General features: G+C 46.1%; 1 protein-coding gene across 2 annotated transcripts; it reads left to right on the top strand.

Annotated features, from left to right (window-relative positions):
* Positions 1–2,652: 2,652 nt before the first annotated feature.
* Positions 2,653–16,051, top strand: LOC139575537 (KH homology domain-containing protein 4-like). 2 transcript variants are annotated; one of them, XM_071400568.1, is made up of 15 exons: positions 2,653–2,964; positions 3,766–4,051; positions 4,637–4,756; positions 5,021–5,100; positions 5,182–5,234; positions 5,501–5,712; positions 6,232–6,440; positions 7,719–7,779; positions 8,518–8,575; positions 9,106–9,374; positions 14,049–14,168; positions 14,371–14,465; positions 14,704–14,788; positions 14,852–14,942; positions 15,424–16,051. In XM_071400568.1, the coding sequence occupies exons 1-15, from the start codon at positions 2,936–2,938 to the stop codon at positions 15,558–15,560; spliced, it is 1,905 nt and encodes a 634-aa protein (XP_071256669.1). In that variant the 5' UTR covers positions 2,653–2,935; the 3' UTR covers positions 15,561–16,051. The 2 variants fall into 2 exon arrangements, with proteins under 2 accessions (XP_071256669.1, XP_071256668.1); XM_071400567.1 differs by having other exon boundaries at positions 2,655–2,964; positions 14,704–14,942.
* Positions 16,052–19,797: the final 3,746 nt, after the last annotated feature.

The raw sequence follows: 19,797 nt of genomic DNA, 5'->3' as shown, positions 1-19,797 counted from the left end.
GTGCTCGTCGTCCTCACCAGGGTCTTGACCTGACTGCAGTTCAGCATCGTAACCGACTTCAGTGGGCAAATGCTCACCTACGATGGCCACTGGAACGCTGGAGAAGTGTGCTCTTCTCTGGATTAATCCTGGTTTCAACTGTACCGGGCAGATGACAGACAGCGTGTATGACACAGAGAAACTGTGACCAGATCCTGAGGCCCATTGTCGTGCCATTCATCTGCTGCCATCACCTCATGTTTCAGCATGATAATGCATGGCCCCATGTCGCAAGGATCTGTACACAACTCCTGGAAAATGGAAATGGCCTGCATTCTTCCATGGCCTGCATACTCACCAGACATGTCAGCCATTGAGCATGTCTGGGATGCTCTGGATTGACGTGTACGACAGCGTGTTCCAGTTCCTGCCAATATCCAGCAACTTCGCACAGCCAGGCAGGCCAGACGCATGCATGCTGACACGGTCGCCAGGTGTACGGTGTTTCCTCCGAAACATTGCTGCAGCTGGCTTCCGGGTTAAACGGCCATTGTGTCAAGAAGCAGTGTGGCTTGGTTGTGTTTCGGAGGACTCATGGCGCTAGACCTTCGCCTCTCCCGAGTCCGTACTGGAGTTGGAGCGATGGGACAAGACTAACTATCAATTGGATATCACGAAATTGGGGAGAAAAAGGGGGTAAAAAGTACAAAAATATATATATAATTCGCACAGCCATTGAAGAGTGGGACAACAGCCTGATCAACTCTATGCAAATGAGATGGGTCGTACTGTATGAGGCAAATGGTGGTCACACTAATCCACACCCTCTACCTTATCTGTGACTAACAGATGGTATCTGTATTCCCAGTCATGTGAAATCCATAGATTAGGGCCTAATGAATGTATTTCAATTGACTGATTTCCATGTTGCGCTCACATTTCGGTTCAGTGTACTATGCTAATACCTCAACCTCATATATCCTTATCCAGATACTTGATATTTTTATTTATTTTTGTTTTACCTTTATTTAACGAGGCAAGTCAGTTAAGAACAAATTCTTATTTACAATGACGGCCTACACCTGCCAAACCCGGACGACGCTGGGCAAATTGTTGCGCCGCCCTACGTGACTCCCAATCACGGCCGGTTGTGATTCAGCCTGGAATCGAACCAGGGTGTCTGTAGTGTCCCATAGGATTTGTCTAGAGTAAAGAAACGTGTCCTACAGCAGACCTCCGTTGGGAAGCAGTATGTTTACAATGCAAATACAGGGCCTATAGAAAATCAACAACCCCTTGGATTTCTTTCAAAAAATTAAAAAAATTTACAAAGTGGGATTAAAATGGATTTAATTGTAAAAAAAAATTTAAAATAATTGACAACGATCTACACAAAATACTCTGTAATTTCAAAGTGGAAGAAAAATAATTGAAGATGAACAAAACTTAAAACACTAATATAACTTGATTAGATAAATATTCACAACCTGAGTCAATACATGTTAGAAACACCTCTGGCAGTGATTACAGTCTTCTTGGGTAAGTCTCATAAGAGCTTTGCACACCATTATTCTTTCAAAATTCTTCAAACTTTGTCAAGGTGTTAGGGATCATAGCTAGAGAGCAATTTTCCAAACTTGCCAAAGATTTTCAAGCAGATTTCATTCAAAACTGTAACTTGACCACTCAAGAATATTCTGTCTTCTTGGTAAGCAACTCGTGTTGTAGGTTATTGGCCTGCTTAAAGGTGAATTCCTCTTTCAGTATCTAGAGGAAAGCAGACTAAAGAAGGTTTTCCTCTGGGATTTTGCCTGTGCTTAGCTCCATCCCGTTTTTTTTTCGTCCTGAAAAACTCCCCAGTCTTTTCCTATGTCAAGCATACCCATACCATGATGCAGCCACCACCATGCTTGAAAATAAAGAGGCAGTTACTCAGTGATGTATTCTGTTGAATTTGCCCCAAAACATAAGGCTTTGCATTTAGGCCAAAAAGTGTATTCCTTTGCTGTGTTTTTTTTTGCAGTATTACTTTAGTGCCTTGTTGCATACAGATGCACGTTTTGGAAGACTTTTAGTATTATTTGTATTATTATTCTTTTCACTCTGTCATTTAGGTCATTATTGTGGAGTCGCTACCATGTTGTTGATCCATCCTCACTTTTCTCCCATCACAGCCATTGAACTCTGTAGCTGTTTTAAAACCACCAATGGTCTCATGGTGACGTCACTAAGCAGTTTCCTTCCTGTCCTGCAGCTCAGTTCAGAAGGAGGACTGCATCTTTGATGTGTCTGGGTGGTTTAATAAATCATCCACAGCACCGTTATTAACTTGACCATGCTTAAAGATATATTCAATGTCTGATTTATTATTGTTACACATCTACCAATCACTGCCCTTCTTTATGAAGCTTTCGATAAGCTCCCTGGTCTTTGTAGTTTAATCTGTGCTTGAAATTCAATACTTCACTGTACAGATGTTGTACATATAGGGGACAGAGGAAGGGGTAGTCATTCAGAAATCATGTCCATAGAATGTATTATGTGATTTGTTAAGCCAAATTGTAATTCTGAATTCATTTAGGCTTGCCTAAACAACCAGGGTAAATACTTATGCAACAACTATATTTTTATAAATACTTAAAAAAAAAAAAAAATGTGCATTGCACTTGCCAAACTGTGAAAGGCAGCATAGCGTCTAGTCTGTCGGAAAGCCACACGAAGAAGAAAGATTCGTCAGTTTGTCTTTGACTTTGCTATTATGTTATTCAGTTGAAGGTAGTGTGAAGTTCCCGTGGTGCTTTCATTACGAGCGTGACGAAAATCCACACTGCGCTGTACGACAACGTTGGCTGCCTTTACGACCGGACCGGAGTCCTGTGGAATGAGGACGTGTGCAAGGCTGAGTATAGTAGCTAGCTGGGACACACATTCCTCTGCAAATTGAACTGTGCTAGCTATGTCTTCTGGGATGACTGGGCAGACACCGTAAGTTACACTTTTTATTTAGTACCATTTACTTTTATATTTTGAATAAGTTACGGACGCAAGAACACGTATATTTTAGCTTCGTGCTAACATGTTAGCTACCTAACTTAGTACAGTAACGTTACGTTAGCGGCGGTTGCTGGTTTTACAGCTAGCTAGATAACGTTCTTATTCAACTGTATGAAAGTACAAATCATTATAACTAGAATATTTCGTAAAGGTTTATCCGAAATTGACCAAGCCACAGCCGTAGATAATTGTTTATACCATAGCAGTAAAGTTGATCCGTTCTAACGTTGCTAGAAAACGGTATGCTAATTGAGCTAGCTAACGTTAGTTAACAACACCGGTTTCTGGCTAAGTTTAATTGTCTAACGTCGTTAACTAGACAACTAATATATCGCTAGTTAGTGGAGGGTCAAGAAAGCGGTCTCTCTAAAGTTGTGGTTACCTGCTGATACTACCCTCCAAGATAAATGATTTGTAGAGGAACAGGCCAGAACAGTTTTCAAGAGAATGCCGAGGCCTACTAACCCTACGAACACTGATGTTGGCAAGCATCGCATCGGCGCATTCGCGACTAGTGTTACGCTAACTAGCTTGCAAACACAAGCTAGCCCTCTAACCCCGCCCTACAAAATGATCTTGAGTTAGATGAAATGATAGGCAACCGGGCAAATTAGCCCCAAACTGTTGGATAATATATCTAATCTCAATATGGAGTGCGTCCCATTTCAGTTATTGTTTCAAGCCACTTGATGTTGAATTGTCTCTCATTTCTCTCCATCATAATGGATCCAGGTGCCTAACCAGTAGCAGCAGATGGGATCAGCCTGCTCAGCCCAAAACGAGGGTAGATGTCATGCAAGGCTTCGCTTCCTCTGCCCAGACCTGCACACCGGCCACTACGACCCCTCAATCAGCCCAGCACCCTGTAGCTGGTCCCATGGTGCCCCTGACATTGCAGGGGGACATGCCAGCAGCACAGGGGGGAGGCGTGGAGATGGCTGCTGCTATGGCTGCTAAGATCAACGCTATGCTGATGGCCAAGGGAAAACTGATGATTCCTCCACCGCTACCTGGCAAGGTGAGAGGGAAACGGTCAAGGTACCTTTCTCTTACTCTATCCTGGTCCTGAGGAATCACTGGGCAGGCTTTTAATCCAGTATTAAGGGTCACCTGGCCAGTCATAAGAGGCTCAAGCCACAGACTAATGGTTTCCTTAGGTGGTGCAACTTGTCTCTGAGAACAGGGAGAGTGAAGATTGTCATTGTTTTCAACCACATAATATAATGTAGCCATGTCCCATAGCTGGAGGTAATAGAAGGTGAGCCCAGTTGAGACCATGTGACCTTCACTGATACCAACCTCCTAGAGTAACACAGCAGAGAGAACCACCCTGGTCTACAGACACACCACGGTTACTGCTGCTGCTCACAACACTCTAGGCAGTCTCTCTAACTAATTGTGAGTCCCTGGCTTTTGTTCCAGCTCAGTACTAACAAACCTGACTCAACCGAATAGGGTCTTTAGTAGGATCTAAAGCCTGGAACCTGGGTGGCTTCCCAGGAGGGTTAAACTCTGACCTAACTGCACGATATTGTATGACCACCATGACTTTAGTTATTTAGTGTTTTTGTATGTGGACTCATATGAAACGTGTTACCCACAGATCCCTCTGTGTATGTCGGCTGCCGCTAGTGGAGACGAGACTGTGGTGACAGAGGTGGATATCAACGATGTGCCCATCAACAGCAGAAACCTGCTCACCAAAGGAAAAACACAGGAAGAGGTAAAAAAAAAAAGACCAGAGTTTTCATCTCTCCTTGATGCTTCTCTTGCATCGTCTCCACTTGGCTCTTTCTTAAAATGGAGGACAAACCTTGGACCGTTCCTCCTATAGGAATGAAAAGGGGGTGGATACCATCAATCGGCCTGAATCGCAGCCCTTTCTGTATAATATATATCTAATATATTCTATTTAGAAGACGTGTCTAAATACATTTGATGTATTCGTGGCCCCAACTATTACTGAAACCGTTTCCCTTTGTTTTAGATTCGTCAGGTCAGCGGTGCAGTAGTCTCAACCAGAGGCCACTACATGACCAGTGCAGAGAAGTCCCATGGAAAAGCAGTGTATGTATGCAGTTGATGTTCCTGTGTGTATCTGTAGTTGACTCTGACCACGTGGAGATCTAACGGACTCTTCTTATTTAGAGAAAGGCCTTTGTATTTACACGTCCAGGGGAAGAGCCAAGAGGAGGTCAATAGTAAGTACAATTTCTATAACCCCTCCCGTCTACAGTTGCATTAGATACTTTATTGTCCTCAGATCCTGTAAATTACACAACATAGTGAAGGCCACATCTCAGAAGATGACCATGGGTTGGTGTGGTTGACTGGCTGTTGTTTTTCTCACTATATTATCCCCATAGACCCCCTTGTCTATCTATTCCCTGTGTTGTCTAACAGAGCCAGTGCTGAGGATAAAGTCCCCATAGACCCCCTTGTCTATCTATTCCCTGTTGTCTTACAGAGGCAGTGCTGAGGATAAAGGAGATCATCTCTGAGGATGTGTTGAGGACAGCTGCTGCGTTAGGATCCCAGCTGAGACCCGTCATACCCCCCCTGCCTCTCTACCCCCAGCCCTCTCGCCCCATGGCTGCCTCACATCCACACCTACCCAGGATGCCTAGTGTCAACCCTCCTGTGCCACATGGACACCGGCCCGCCGCGCCACACCAAGGGGTAGATACAGGGGTCCCTGGTCCTCACAGAATTTTTCCCTGAAAGATTTTTAAGAAGTCCTGCTTGGACGATTCCCTCCCTCCTTATTCCCTCCCAATTCTGGGAATCCTCTAACTGGTATTTCTAAAAACCACAGGAACTTTGGCTTTTCACAATTTTGCGGCAGGGAAATGTGTTTTTCAGTTTGCAATCTGGCCCATGCCCAATAGCTGGAGGTAATAGAAGGTGAGGCCAGTTGAGACCATGTGACCTTCACTGATACCCACCTCCTAGAGTAACACAGCAGAGAGAACCACCCTGGTCTACAGACACACCACGGTTACTGCTGCTGCTCACAACACTGTTCTCTAGCTAGTCATTTAGTTGGATTAAAAAGTTAGCCGTTCAGACATCGACCAGCTCCCGACTCTACTGCTTTCTGTTGTCCATAAGATGAAGTATGTTTGTAATGTGGTGGTTGAACTATGTGTTGACCTGACCCAGGATTATCCAAATGTAACTGTCATCTCTCCCTGTCAGAGTTTTGTGCACGTCAAGATTTTTGTGGGTCTGGACCAGTCCCTGCCCTCGTTCAATGTGAACGAGAAGGTGGAGGGTCCTGGGGGGATGTACCTGGGACACATCCAGACAGAGACGGGAGCCAGAGTGTTCCTCAGGGGGAAAGGCTCAGGGTACATAGAGCAGGCCTCACGGCGGGAGTCCTTCGAACCACTCTACGTCTACATAAGGTAACAGTGATTTTACTTCCGGGTCAAACATCTTTATTTCTCCAGTCTATACGGGCTTACCAGACCCTGATTCGGCCTATAAGGGCTTACCAGACCCTGATTCGGCCTATAAGGGCTTACCAGACCCTGATTCGGCCTATAAGGGCTTACCAGACCCTGATTCGGCCTATAAGGGCTTACCGGACCCTGATTCGGCCTATAAGGGCTTACCAGACCCTGATTCGGCCTATAAGGGCTTACCAGACCCTGATTCGGCCTATAAGGGCTTACCAGACCCTGATTCGGCCTATAAGGGCTTACCGGACCCTGATTCGGCCTATAAGGGCTTACCAGACCCTGATTCGGCCTATAAGGGCTTACCGGACCCTGATTCGGCCTATAAGGGCTTACCAGACCCTGATTCGGCCTATAAGGGCTTACCGGACCCTGATTCGGCCTATAAGGGCTTACCGGACCCTGATTCGGCCTATAAGGGCTTACCGGACCCTGATTCGGCCTATAAGGGCTTACCAGACCCTGATTCGGCCTATAAGGGCTTACCAGACCCTGATTCGGCCTATAAGGGCTTACCGGACCCTGATTCGGCCTATAAGGGCTTACCAGACCCTGATTCGGCCTATAAGGGCTTACCAGACCCTGATTCGGCCTATAAGGGCTTACCAGACCCTGATTCGGCCTATAAGGGCTTACCAGACCCTGATTCGGCCTATAAGGGCTTACCAGACCCTGATTCGGCCTATAAGGGCTTACCAGACCCTGATTCGGCCTATAAGGGCTTACCAGACCCTGATTCGGCCTATAAGGGCTTACCAGACCCTGAAATTAGAATCCTGCCAGATGCATTGAGACAATTTTCATTGGGGGGGGTGGATCAATATACACCAACCTGTGATGAGTACAAAAGCCATGTGAACTGTTTGGAGGTTAAAGAAGGTGAACCTATTGAAGTGTGTAGTTGTCACTGATACCCACCTCCTATAGAAAGCAGTAGCGTGAACCACCTGACCTACAGACATAGGTCTCCGGTGCTCTGCACCTACTCACATCCTGAACCAGTACAGACTTTAACCGTTGAATTCTCTCCAACTCACTGGTATGCATTCAGAAGACTGCTCACCACACGTTGGCTAGCTATCAGTCCTGCTGCTCTAGACGTTTGGTGAACCATCTGTAGGGTCTGAAATAGTTTCTTTCCTCTTGTAGTTGTTCCCTGCTGTGGTGGTGGGGGTTGTTGTTGTCGGTTTCTTCCCATTTCAACACTGTTGTCTTTTCTCGTAGCCATCCCTACTCCACGGGGCTGGAAGCTGCGAAGAAACTCACAGAGAGCCTGTTGGAAACTGTAAGTCAATGCAATGTTTCCCCCAGATGACTTGTTAGATATTACTGCACTGTCGGAACTAGAAGCACAAGCATTTCGCTACACTCGCATTAACATCTACTAACCATGTGTATGTGACCAATAACCTCTGCTAACCATTAACATCTACTAACCATGTGTATGTGACCAATAACATGTGATTTGATACACAGCACGGGAAGCAGACAGCGTAGATGAGAGCGTATGCTAAATGACTCCAATGTACATGATCACGTTTATTTGAACTGGGTCGTGTTCATTGGGCACCAAACAGAAGAAAACTGACTGAAACAAGGAGGGACTTTCCTGGACTCATTTTTGTTTTCTGTTGTAAAACGTTTTTCCGTTTGCGTGCCCTAATGAACACGCCCCATGATGGAGGTTAAAGAAGGTGAAACTATTGAAGTGTGTAGTTGTCACTGATACCCACCTCCTATAGAAAGCAGTAGCGTGAACCACCTGACCTACAGACATAGGTCTACGGTGCTCTGCACCTACTCACATCCTGAACCAGTACAGACTTTAACCGTTGAATTCTCTACCGTGCTCTACAACCCACTCTGTGTTTTTAAACCATGCATGTTGTGGGATTAAAAGTGTGTTATTGATATACTTGCTTGTCTGAGACTTATGTCACAGGATTTGAGTAGGTGATGATTCACTTCCCTTTTGTTGGAGTTCAGTGTTGTCATCCTGTTCCCCTGTGTGTCTGTTGTCCAGGTGAGAGCTGAACATAGCCGCATGGTGTCCATCTACACAGCCACCGGCTCCACCCAACGTAAGTCTCCCCTCTCTCTCTCACCAGAACTAACACGAAGTAACTAAAATATCATAGTCAGAGAACCAGGGTCTGTATTCATAAAGCGCCTCTGAGTACTGAGTGCTGATCTAGGATCAGGTTTTGAATGGACAAGCGGGGACCTGATCCTAGATCAGCATTCTTACTCCAAGACATTTTATGAATATGGGCCCAGGAGTTTTCCCTGATCAGGTGAAATAACCAGCCAGGCCCGGGAGTTTTCCCTGATCGGGTGAATTGACCATCCAGGTTACGTGGACAGAGAAACTCCTCCTACTCATTTACTTGAATATAATAGAATGACCCAGAACGTTTCCGTTCCAGTAAATCACTTCCTATGTTTGTTTAAACCACAGACACAACTAGCTACTGTGGTAAATGGATCTCTTTCTGTCGCTAGTGGCACAACAAACAAAACAGAACAGTCAGACAGACAACAACCCTGTCTGTGAATGACGATCTCTTCCAATCACATCCATTAACCCTGATCTCCTATACTTCCCTTTCAGCATACCCAGCTCATGGATACCCAGCTAATAGCTCTTACTCTAGCCAGGGCTGGTACAGCAGCAGCAGTGGTTACCCAGGGTGTAACGGGCTGGCTGGGGGCTATGCTGCCTCTACCAGCTACCCCACACCGCCAGGACCCTCTGGCTATTGGACTAGTGCTGCTAGTGGTCAGCCCAGTCAATCTAACCTGTCGACAAACCCTCCATCTTCTCAGGCTATGGTTCAGTATCCTGTCTGTCCCAGGAAGACACACCCATACCTATTACAGGTACGTAGTGGCTAGGAAACCATACCTCGACCTAGTACGTAGTGGCTAGGAAACCATACCTCGACCTATTACAGGTATGTAGTGGCTAGGAAACCATACCTCGGCCTATTACAGGTACGTAGTGGCTAGGAAACCATACCTCGACCTAGTACGTAGTGGCTAGGAAACCATACCTCGACCTATTACAGGTATGTAGTGGCTAGGAAACCATACCTCGGCCTATTACAGGTACGTAGTGGCTAGGAAACCATACCTCGACCTATTACAGGTATGTGAAACCATACCTCGACCTATTACAGGTACGTAGTGGCTAGGAAACCATACCTCGGCCTATTACAGGTATGTAGTGGCTAGGAAACCATACCTCGGCCTATTACAGGTACGTAGTGGCTAGGAAACCATACCTCGACCTATTACAGGTATGTAGTGGCTAGGAAACCATACCTCGACCTATTACAGGTATGTAGTGGCTAGGAAACCATACCTCGCCCTATTACAGGTACGTAGTGGCTAGGAAACAATACCTCGACCTAGTACGTAGTGGCTAGGAAACCATACCTCGGCCTATTACAGGTATGTAGTGGCTAGGAAACCATACCTCGGCCTATTACAGGTATGTAGTGGCTAGGAAACCATACCTCGGCCTATTACAGGTATATAGTGGCTAGGGAACCATACCTCGGCCTATTACAGGTACGTAGTGGCTAGGAAACCATACCTTGGCCTATTACAGGTACGTAGTGGCTAGGAAACCATACCTCGGCCTATTACAGGTATATAGTGGCTAGGAAACCATACCTCGGCCTATTACAGGTATGTAGTGGCTAGGAAACCATACCTCGACCTAGTACGTAGTGGCTAGGAAACCATACCTCGGCCTATTACAGGTACGTAGTGGCTAGGAAACCGTACCTCGGCCTATTACAGGTACGTAGTGGCTAGGAAACCGTACCTCGGCCTATTACAGGTACGTAGTGGCTAGGAAACCATACCTCGGCCTATTACAGGTATGTAGTGGCTAGGAAACCATACCTCGACCTATTACAGGTACGTAGTGGCTAGGAAACCATACCTCGACCTAGTACGTAGTGGCTAGGAAACCATACCTCGACCTATTACAGGTATGTAGTGGCTAGGAAACCATACCTCGACCTATTACAGGTATGTAGTGGCTAGGAAACCATACCTCGACCTATTACAGGTATGTAGTGGCTAGGAAACCATACCTCGGCCTATTACAGGTATGTAGTGGCTAGGAAACCATACCTCGGCCTATTACAGGTATATAGTGGCTAGGGAACCATACCTCGGCCTATTACAGGTACGTAGTGGCTAGGAAACCATACCTTGGCCTATTACAGGTACGTAGTGGCTAGGAAACCATACCTCGGCCTATTACAGGTATATAGTGGCTAGGAAACCATACCTCGGCCTATTACAGGTACGTAGTGGCTAGGAAACCATACCTCGACCTATTACAGGTATGTGAAACCATACCTCGACCTATTACAGGTACGTAGTGGCTAGGAAACCATACCTCGGCCTATTACAGGTATGTAGTGGCTAGGAAACCATACCTCGGCCTATTACAGGTACGTAGTGGCTAGGAAACCATACCTCGACCTATTACAGGTATGTAGTGGCTAGGAAACCATACCTCGACCTATTACAGGTATGTAGTGGCTAGGAAACCATACCTCGCCCTATTACAGGTACGTAGTGGCTAGGAAACAATACCTCGACCTAGTACGTAGTGGCTAGGAAACCATACCTCGGCCTATTACAGGTATGTAGTGGCTAGGAAACCATACCTCGGCCTATTACAGGTATGTAGTGGCTAGGAAACCATACCTCGGCCTATTACAGGTATATAGTGGCTAGGGAACCATACCTCGGCCTATTACAGGTACGTAGTGGCTAGGAAACCATACCTTGGCCTATTACAGGTACGTAGTGGCTAGGAAACCATACCTCGGCCTATTACAGGTATATAGTGGCTAGGAAACCATACCTCGGCCTATTACAGGTATGTAGTGGCTAGGAAACCATACCTCGACCTAGTACGTAGTGGCTAGGAAACCATACCTCGGCCTATTACAGGTACGTAGTGGCTAGGAAACCGTACCTCGGCCTATTACAGGTACGTAGTGGCTAGGAAACCGTACCTCGGCCTATTACAGGTACGTAGTGGCTAGGAAACCATACCTCGGCCTATTACAGGTATGTAGTGGCTAGGAAACCATACCTCGACCTATTACAGGTACGTAGTGGCTAGGAAACCATACCTCGACCTAGTACGTAGTGGCTAGGAAACCATACCTCGACCTATTACAGGTATGTAGTGGCTAGGAAACCATACCTCGACCTATTACAGGTATGTAGTGGCTAGGAAACCATACCTCGACCTATTACAGGTATGTAGTGGCTAGGAAACCATACCTCGGCCTATTACAGGTATGTAGTGGCTAGGAAACCATACCTCGGCCTATTACAGGTATATAGTGGCTAGGGAACCATACCTCGGCCTATTACAGGTACGTAGTGGCTAGGAAACCATACCTTGGCCTATTACAGGTACGTAGTGGCTAGGAAACCATACCTCGGCCTATTACAGGTATATAGTGGCTAGGAAACCATACCTCGGCCTATTACAGGTATGTAGTGGCTAGGAAACCATACCTCGACCTAGTACGTAGTGGCTAGGAAACCATACCTCGGCCTATTACAGGTACGTAGTGGCTAGGAAACCGTACCTCGGCCTATTACAGGTACGTAGTGGCTAGGAAACCGTACCTCGGCCTATTACAGGTACGTAGTGGCTAGGAAACCATACCTCGGCCTATTACAGGTATGTAGTGGCTAGGAAACCATACCTCGACCTATTACAGGTACGTAGTGGCTAGGAAACCATACCTCGACCTAGTACGTAGTGGCTAGGAAACCATACCTCGACCTATTACAGGTATGTAGTGGCTAGGAAACCATACCTCGACCTATTACAGGTATGTAGTGGCTAGGAAACCATACCTCGACCTATTACAGGTATGTAGTGGCTAGGAAACCATGCCTCGGCCTATTACAGGTATGTAGTGGCTAGGAAACCATACCTCGACCTATTACAGGTATGTAGTGGCTAGGAAACCATACCTCGGCCTATTACAGGTATGTAGTGGCTAGGAAACCATACCTCGGCCTATTACAGGTATGTAGTGGCTAGGAAACCATACCTCGACCTATTACAGGTATGTAGTGGCTAGGAAACCATACCTCGACCTATTACAGGTATGTAGTGGCTAGGAAACCATACCTCGGCCTATTACAGGTATGTAGTGGCTAGGAAACCATACCTCGGCCTATTACAGGTATGTAGTGGCTAGGAAACCATACCTCGACCTATTACAGGTACGTAGTGGCTAGATACGTAGTGGCTAACTGTCTGTATCAGTTTCATTAGTTAGTAGCAGCCAGGAGATTCAGTTATACACCATTATTAGGGCTACTCAGATGTATTGATGAGGTACACCACTATAAGGACTAACCAGATGTATTGATGAGGGACACCATTATAAAGGCTAATCAGATGTATTGATGAGGGACACCATTATAAGGGCTAACCAGATGTATTGATGAGGGACACCATTATAAGGGCTAATCAGATGTATTGACGAGGGACACCATTATAAGGGCTAATCAGATGTATTGATGAGGTACACCATTATAAGGACTAACCAGATGTATTGATGAGGGACACCATTATAAAGGCTAATCAGATGTATTGATGAGGGACACCATTATAAGGGCTAACCAGATGTATTGATGAGGGACACCATTATAAGGGCTAATCAGATGTATTGACGAGGGACACCATTATAAGGACTAACCAGATGTATTGATGAGGGACACCATTTTAAGGACTAACCAGATGTATTGATGAGGTACACCATTATAAGGACTAACCAGGTGTATTGATGAGGGACACCATTATAAGGACTAACCAGCTGTATTGATGAGGGACACCATTATAAGGACTAACCAGATGTATTGATGAGGGACACCATTATAAGGGCTAACCAGATGTATTGATGAGGGACACCATTATATGGACTAACCAGCTGTATTGATGAGGGACACCATTATAAGGACTAACCAGATGTATTGATGAGGGACACCATTATAAGGACTAACCAGATGTATTGATGAGGGACACCATTTTAAGGACTAACCAGATGTATTGATGAGGGACACCATTATAAGGACTAACCAGATGTATTGATGAGGGACACAATTTTAAGGACTAACCAGATGTATTGATGAGGGACACCATTATAAGGACTAACCAGGTGTATTGATGAGGGACACCATTATAAGGACTAACCAGATGTATTGATGAGGGACACCATTATAAGGGCTAACCAGATGTATTGATGAGGGACACCATTATAAGGGCTAACCAGATGTATTGATGAGGGACACCATTATATGGACTAACCAGCTGTATTGATGAGGGACACCATTATAAGGACTAACCAGATGTATTGATGAGGGACACCATTATAAGGACTAACCAGATGTATTGATGAAGTTGTACACCATTTTAAGGGCAGGACTAACCAGGTGTATTGATGGCCTTGGGATTAGACTAACTATTGTTTGGGTTTGACTTTGGTGTCTCAGGACCCTGGGTGCAGTGACCAGACGGAGACTGACCTGTCGTCATCCAGCTCCCCTCAGACAGGGACAGGAAGTCCTAAACGACGCTTCCATGAAAAGACTGAGGATGAGCGGGCCTCTCAGGTGAGACTGCTGAAATATGCACGAGAATGGCTTGTCAACTGAATAACCTGGCTAAACCAAATCAATAAAGGGTTTCCCCAACCCAGATGTGTTAGCTCAGTGGTTACTCCAAGTACACAAAGTGTTTTTTTGTTTTTAGGAATTCAAACAGTGCTCAGTGACCTTCTGCTAACAGTCCTACCGGTCTGTCTCTCTCTCTCAGCCTGCCAGCAACTCACCTGAGGCCCCGGTGAGAGAGAAGTCTCCTCCTCTACCTCCAGCTCAGAGAGAGGAAGAGCCAGGACAAGGAGCTGAAAGGTTTCGACATAGATCTCTGCTCTAAATCGCTAACAATGTTTCTGGTTTTGTTTTGCCCAGAATGTTGCAGCCACCGGGGTTGTGTTCAAAAGGGCACAACGGAATGAAAGAACCGTTGTTTCTTGTTACACGTTCAGACCAGTTTTGGGTTGTTTTCGTACATTTTGCTCCTACTGAACACAGCCATAAATGAAGCCTCTGCTGTTTTTCCACCTGGTTCCTTTGTCTCTGTCTGTAGGATGTTGATGCCACCTCCTCTCCCTGTGTTTCTGGCCCCTGGCCCTGTGGCACGGAAGAGACCCAGGGAGACAGCAGTACCAGAGGTCCCACGCAGCACCCTCGGCCCTGTGTCACACAAGAGACCCAGTGAGACAGCAGTACCAGAGGTCCCACGCAGCACCCTTGGCCCTGTGGCACACAAGAGACCCAGTGAGACAGCAGTACCAGTGGTCCCACCCAGCACCCCTGCATCACAGGGTACGCTTCTTACCTGGAACACACTAAACTGTACTTGATGCCTGAATGGGCAGACATTTTAACCATGATGAAGTTGAGTGGTGTTTTCAGATGTCTTCTCCCCTCAGTAGTGGAGTAATGGAGACAATCTGTTCGAGCTCCTCTGTGATTGGCTGAGCCGTGCTAACTGTCACTTCCTGTATGTGTTCTTTTGTCTTCCCCTTGTTCTCTCTCCACATGTCTCCTGGACCTGCTGCGACCTAACATGGGTCTGTCTCATCTGGTGTCTGTGTGATCCCTCTGCTCTGACTGGCTGTGGATCAATCCAACCAACTCAAACATGGGCTGGGCTCCTCTTGTTTTGCCCTCTCTCTGTCTCTCTCTCTGTCCCTCTCTCGCTCTCTGTTGCTCTGCTCTCTCCCTGTCTCTCTCGCTCTCTCCCTGTTCCTCTCTGTGTTGCTCTCTTTCTCTGTCTCTTGCTGTCTGTCTTTGTTTTCTACAGATTTTCCTCAGGAGGTGAAGAAGATGAAGGTAGTGGAGAACCCTTCAAGTTTAGTGCCCTACGGAGGTAGGGTAGTGGACACTTCATGCCTAGTACCCTACGGTGGGGATTCTTCTGATGAGGGAGAGGACTCCTAGCAGTAAGACTCTAACTCATACGCCCACTACCCTTCACTAATCCCATCAGCCCCACCCTAAAGTGTCCTCGTTCCACTTAGACGCTGGACTGCAGTGTTCAGCCCAAGTCTAGCTAGCTCTGCTATTACCGTCATCGACTATTGGACAGAGTGTCGCATTGCTACGACCCTGCCCCCAAAAACAAAGCTACTTTATGTTATTATAATTATTAAAGACAGTTTTCATTTGAAAAGGTCATTTTTATTTCAAATCTGAAAAAGCATATGCGTTTGTCCATCTACGACCGAGCCTGCTCCACGACCGAGCCTCCTGCTCCACGACCGAGCCTCCTGCTCCACGACCGAGCCTCCTGCTCCACGACCGAGCCTCCTGCTCCACGACCGAGCCTGCTGTACACGAATTCACTGATTTATTACTGTTATATTGTATATAATGGAAAATGGTGTGAATCTGTTCCCATGGAATACTTTAATAAATGGATTTGGAAACAACCATCGTTTCATGTTAGTCTGTAACAGTGTTGTGGTAGTCCAGTCCAGGGTTTCATCATGTTAGTCTGTAACAGTGTTGTGGGAGTCCAGTCCAGGGTTTCATCATGTTAGTCTGTAACAGTGTTGTGGTAGTCCAGTCCAGGGTTTCATCATGTTAGTCTGTAACAGCGTTGTGGTAGTCCAGTCCAGGGTTTCATCATGTTAGTCTGTAACAGTGTTGTGGTAGTCCAGTCCAGGGTTTCATCATGTTAGTCTGTAACAGTGTTGTGGTAGTCCAGTCCAGGGTTTCATCATGTTAGTCTGTAACAGTGTTGTGGTAGTCCAGTCCAGGGTTTCATCATGTTAGTCTGTAACAGTGTTGTGGTAGTCCAGTCCAGGGTTTCATCATGTTAGTCTGTAACAGTGTTGTGGGAGTCCAGTCCAGGGTTTCATCATGTTAGTCTGTAACAGTGTTGTGGTAGTCCAGTCCAGGGTTTCATCATGTTAGTCTGTAACAGTGTTGTGGAAGTCCAGTCCAGGGTTTCATCATGTTAGTCTGTAACAGTGTTGTGGTAGTCCAGTCCAGGGTTTCATCATGTTAGTCTGTAACAGTGTTGTGGTAGTCCAGTCCAGGGTTTCATCATGTTAGTCTGTAACAGTGTTGTGGGAGTCCAGTCCAGGGTTTCATCATGTTAGTCTGTAACAGTGTTGTGGTAGTCCAGTCCAGGGTTTCATCATGTTAGTCTGTAACAGTGTTGTGGGAGTCCAGTCCAGGGTTTCATCATGTTAGTCTGTAACAGTGTTGTGGTAATCCAGTCCAGGGTTTCATCATGTTAGTCTGTAACAGTGTTGTGGGAGTCCAGTCCAGGGTTTCATCATGTTAGTCTGTAACAGTGTTGTGGGAGTCCAGTCCAGGGTTTCATCATGTTAGTCTGTAACAGTGTTGTGGGAGTCCAGTCCAGGGTTTCATCATGTTAGTCTGTAACAGTGTTGTGGGAATCCGGTCCAGGGTTTCATCATGTTCGTCTGTAACAGTGTTGTGGTAGTCCAGTCCAGGGTTTCATCATGTTAGTCTGTAACAGTGTTGTGGGAGTCCAGTCCAGGGTTTCATCATGTTAGTCTGTAACAGTGTTGTGGGAGTCCAGTCCAGGGTTTCATCATGTTAGTCTGTAACAGTGTTGTGGGAGTCCAGTCCAGGGTTTCATCATGTTAGTCTGTAACAGTGTTGTGGTAGTCCAGTCCAGGGTTTCATCATGTTAGTCTGTAACAGTGTTGTGGGAGTCCAGTCCAGGGTTTCATCATGTTAGTCTGTAACAGTGTTGTGGTAGTCCAGTCCAGGGTTTCATCATGTTAGTCTGTAACAGTGTTGTGGGAGTCCAGTCCAGGGTTTCATCATGTTAGTCTGTAACAGTGTTGTGGGAGTCCAGTCCAGGGTTTCATCATGTTAGTCTGTAACAGTGTTGTGGTAGTCCAGTCCAGGGTTTCATCATGTTAGTCTGTAACAGTGTTGTGGGAGTCCAGTCCAGGGTTTCATCATGTTAGTCTGTAGCAGTGTTGTGGGAGTCCAGTCCAGGGTTTCATCATGTTAGTCTGTAACAGTGTTGTGGTAGTCCAGTCCAGGGTTTCATCATGTTAGTCTGTAACAGTGTTGTGGTAGTCCAGTCCAGGGTTTCATCATGTTAGTCTGTAACAGTGTTGTGGGAGTCCAGTCCAGGGTTTCATCATGTTAGTCTGTAACAGTGTTGTGGGAGTCCAGTCCAGGGTTTCATCATGTTAGTCTGTAACAGTGTTGTGGGAGTCCAGTCCAGGGTTTCATCATGTTAGTCTGTAACAGTGTTGTGGTAGTCCAGTCCAGGGTTTCATCATGTTAGTCTGTAACAGTGTTGTGGTAGTCCAGTCCAGGGTTTCATCATGTTAGTCTGTAACAGTGTTGTGGTAGTCCAGTCCAGGGTTTCATCATGTTAGTCTGTAACAGTGTTGTGGGAGTCCAGTCCAGGGTTTCATCATGTTAGTCTGTAACAGTGTTGTGGTAGTCCAGTCCAGGGTTTCATCATGTTAGTCTGTAACAGTGTTGTGGAAGTCCAGTCCAGGGTTTCATCATGTTAGTCTGTAACAGTGTTGTGGTAGTCCAGTCCAGGGTTTCATCATGTTAGTCTGTAACAGTGTTGTGGGAGTCCAGTCCAGGGTTTCATCATGTTAGTCTGTAACAGTGTTGTGGTAGTCCAGTCCAGGGTTTCATCATGTTAGTCTGTAACAGTGTTGTGGGAGTCCAGTCCAGGGTTTCATCATGTTAGTCTGTAACAGTGTTGTGGTAATCCAGTCCAGGGTTTCATCATGTTAGTCTGTAACAGTGTTGTGGGAGTCCAGTCCAGGGTTTCATCATGTTAGTCTGTAACAGTGTTGTGGGAGTCCAGTCCAGGGTTTCATCATGTTAGTCTGTAACAGTGTTGTGGGAGTCCAGTCCAGGGTTTCATCATGTTAGTCTGTAACAGTGTTGTGGTAATCCAGTCCAGGGTTTCATCATGTTCGTCTGTAACAGTGTTGTGGTAGTCCAGTCCAGGGTTTCATCATGTTAGTCTGTAACAGTGTTGTGGGAGTCCAGTCCAGGGTTTCATCATGTTAGTCTGTAACAGTGTTGTGGGAGTCCAGTCCAGGGTTTCATCATGTTAGTCTGTAACAGTGTTGTGGGAGTCCAGTCCAGGGTTTCATCATGTTAGTCTGTAACAGTGTTGTGGTAGTCCAGTCCAGGGTTTCATCATGTTAGTCTGTAACAGTGTTGTGGGAGTCCAGTCCAGGGTTTCATCATGTTAGTCTGTAACAGTGTTGTGGTAGTCCAGTCCAGGGTTTCATCATGTTAGTCTGTAACAGTGTTGTGGGAGTCCAGTCCAGGGTTTCATCATGTTAGTCTGTAACAGTGTTGTGGGAGTCCAGTCCAGGGTTTCATCATGTTAGTCTGTAACAGTGTTGTGGTAGTCCAGTCCAGGGTTTCATCATGTTAGTCTGTAACAGTGTTGTGGGAGTCCAGTCCAGGGTTTCATCATGTTAGTCTGTAGCAGTGTTGTGGGAGTCCAGTCCAGGGTTTCATCATGTTAGTCTGTAACAGTGTTGTGGTAGTCCAGTCCAGGGTTTCATCATGTTAGTCTGTAACAGTGTTGTGGTAGTCCAGTCCAGGGTTTCATCATGTTAGTCTGTAACAGTGTTGTGGGAGTCCAGTCCAGGGTTTCATCATGTTAGTCTGTAACAGTGTTGTGGTAGTCCAGTCCAGGGTTTCATCATGTTAGTCTGTAACAGTGTTGTGGGAGTCCAGTCCAGGGTTTCATCATGTTAGTCTGTAACAGTGTTGTGGGAGTCCAGTCCAGGGTTTCATCATGTTAGTCTGTAACAGTGTTGTGGGAGTCCAGTCCAGGGTTTCATCATGTTAGTCTGTAGCAGTGTTGTGGTAGTCCAGTCCAGGGTTTCATCATGTTAGTCTGTAACAGTGTTGTGGTAGTCTGGTAGTCCAGTCCAGTGTTTCATCATGTTAGTCTGTAACAGTGTTGTGGGAGTCCAGTCCAGGGTTTCATCATGTTAGTCTGTAACAGTGTTGTGGTAATCCAGTCCAGGGTTTCATCATGTTAGTCTGTAACAGTGTTGTGGGAGTCCAGTCCAGGGTTTCATCATGTTAGTCTGTAACAGTGTTGTGGGAGTCCAGTCCAGGGTTTCATCATGTTAGTCTGTAACAGTGTTGTGGGAGTCCAGTCCAGGGTTTCATCATGTTAGTCTGTAGC

This window comes from Salvelinus alpinus, chromosome 5 (assembly GCF_045679555.1).
Source record: "Salvelinus alpinus chromosome 5, SLU_Salpinus.1, whole genome shotgun sequence".
In the NCBI taxonomy this organism is placed as follows: Eukaryota; Metazoa; Chordata; class Actinopteri; order Salmoniformes; family Salmonidae; genus Salvelinus; species Salvelinus alpinus.
Note: the sequence above shows the minus strand (reverse complement) of the source record. Positions and strands in the feature narration are given on the sequence as shown.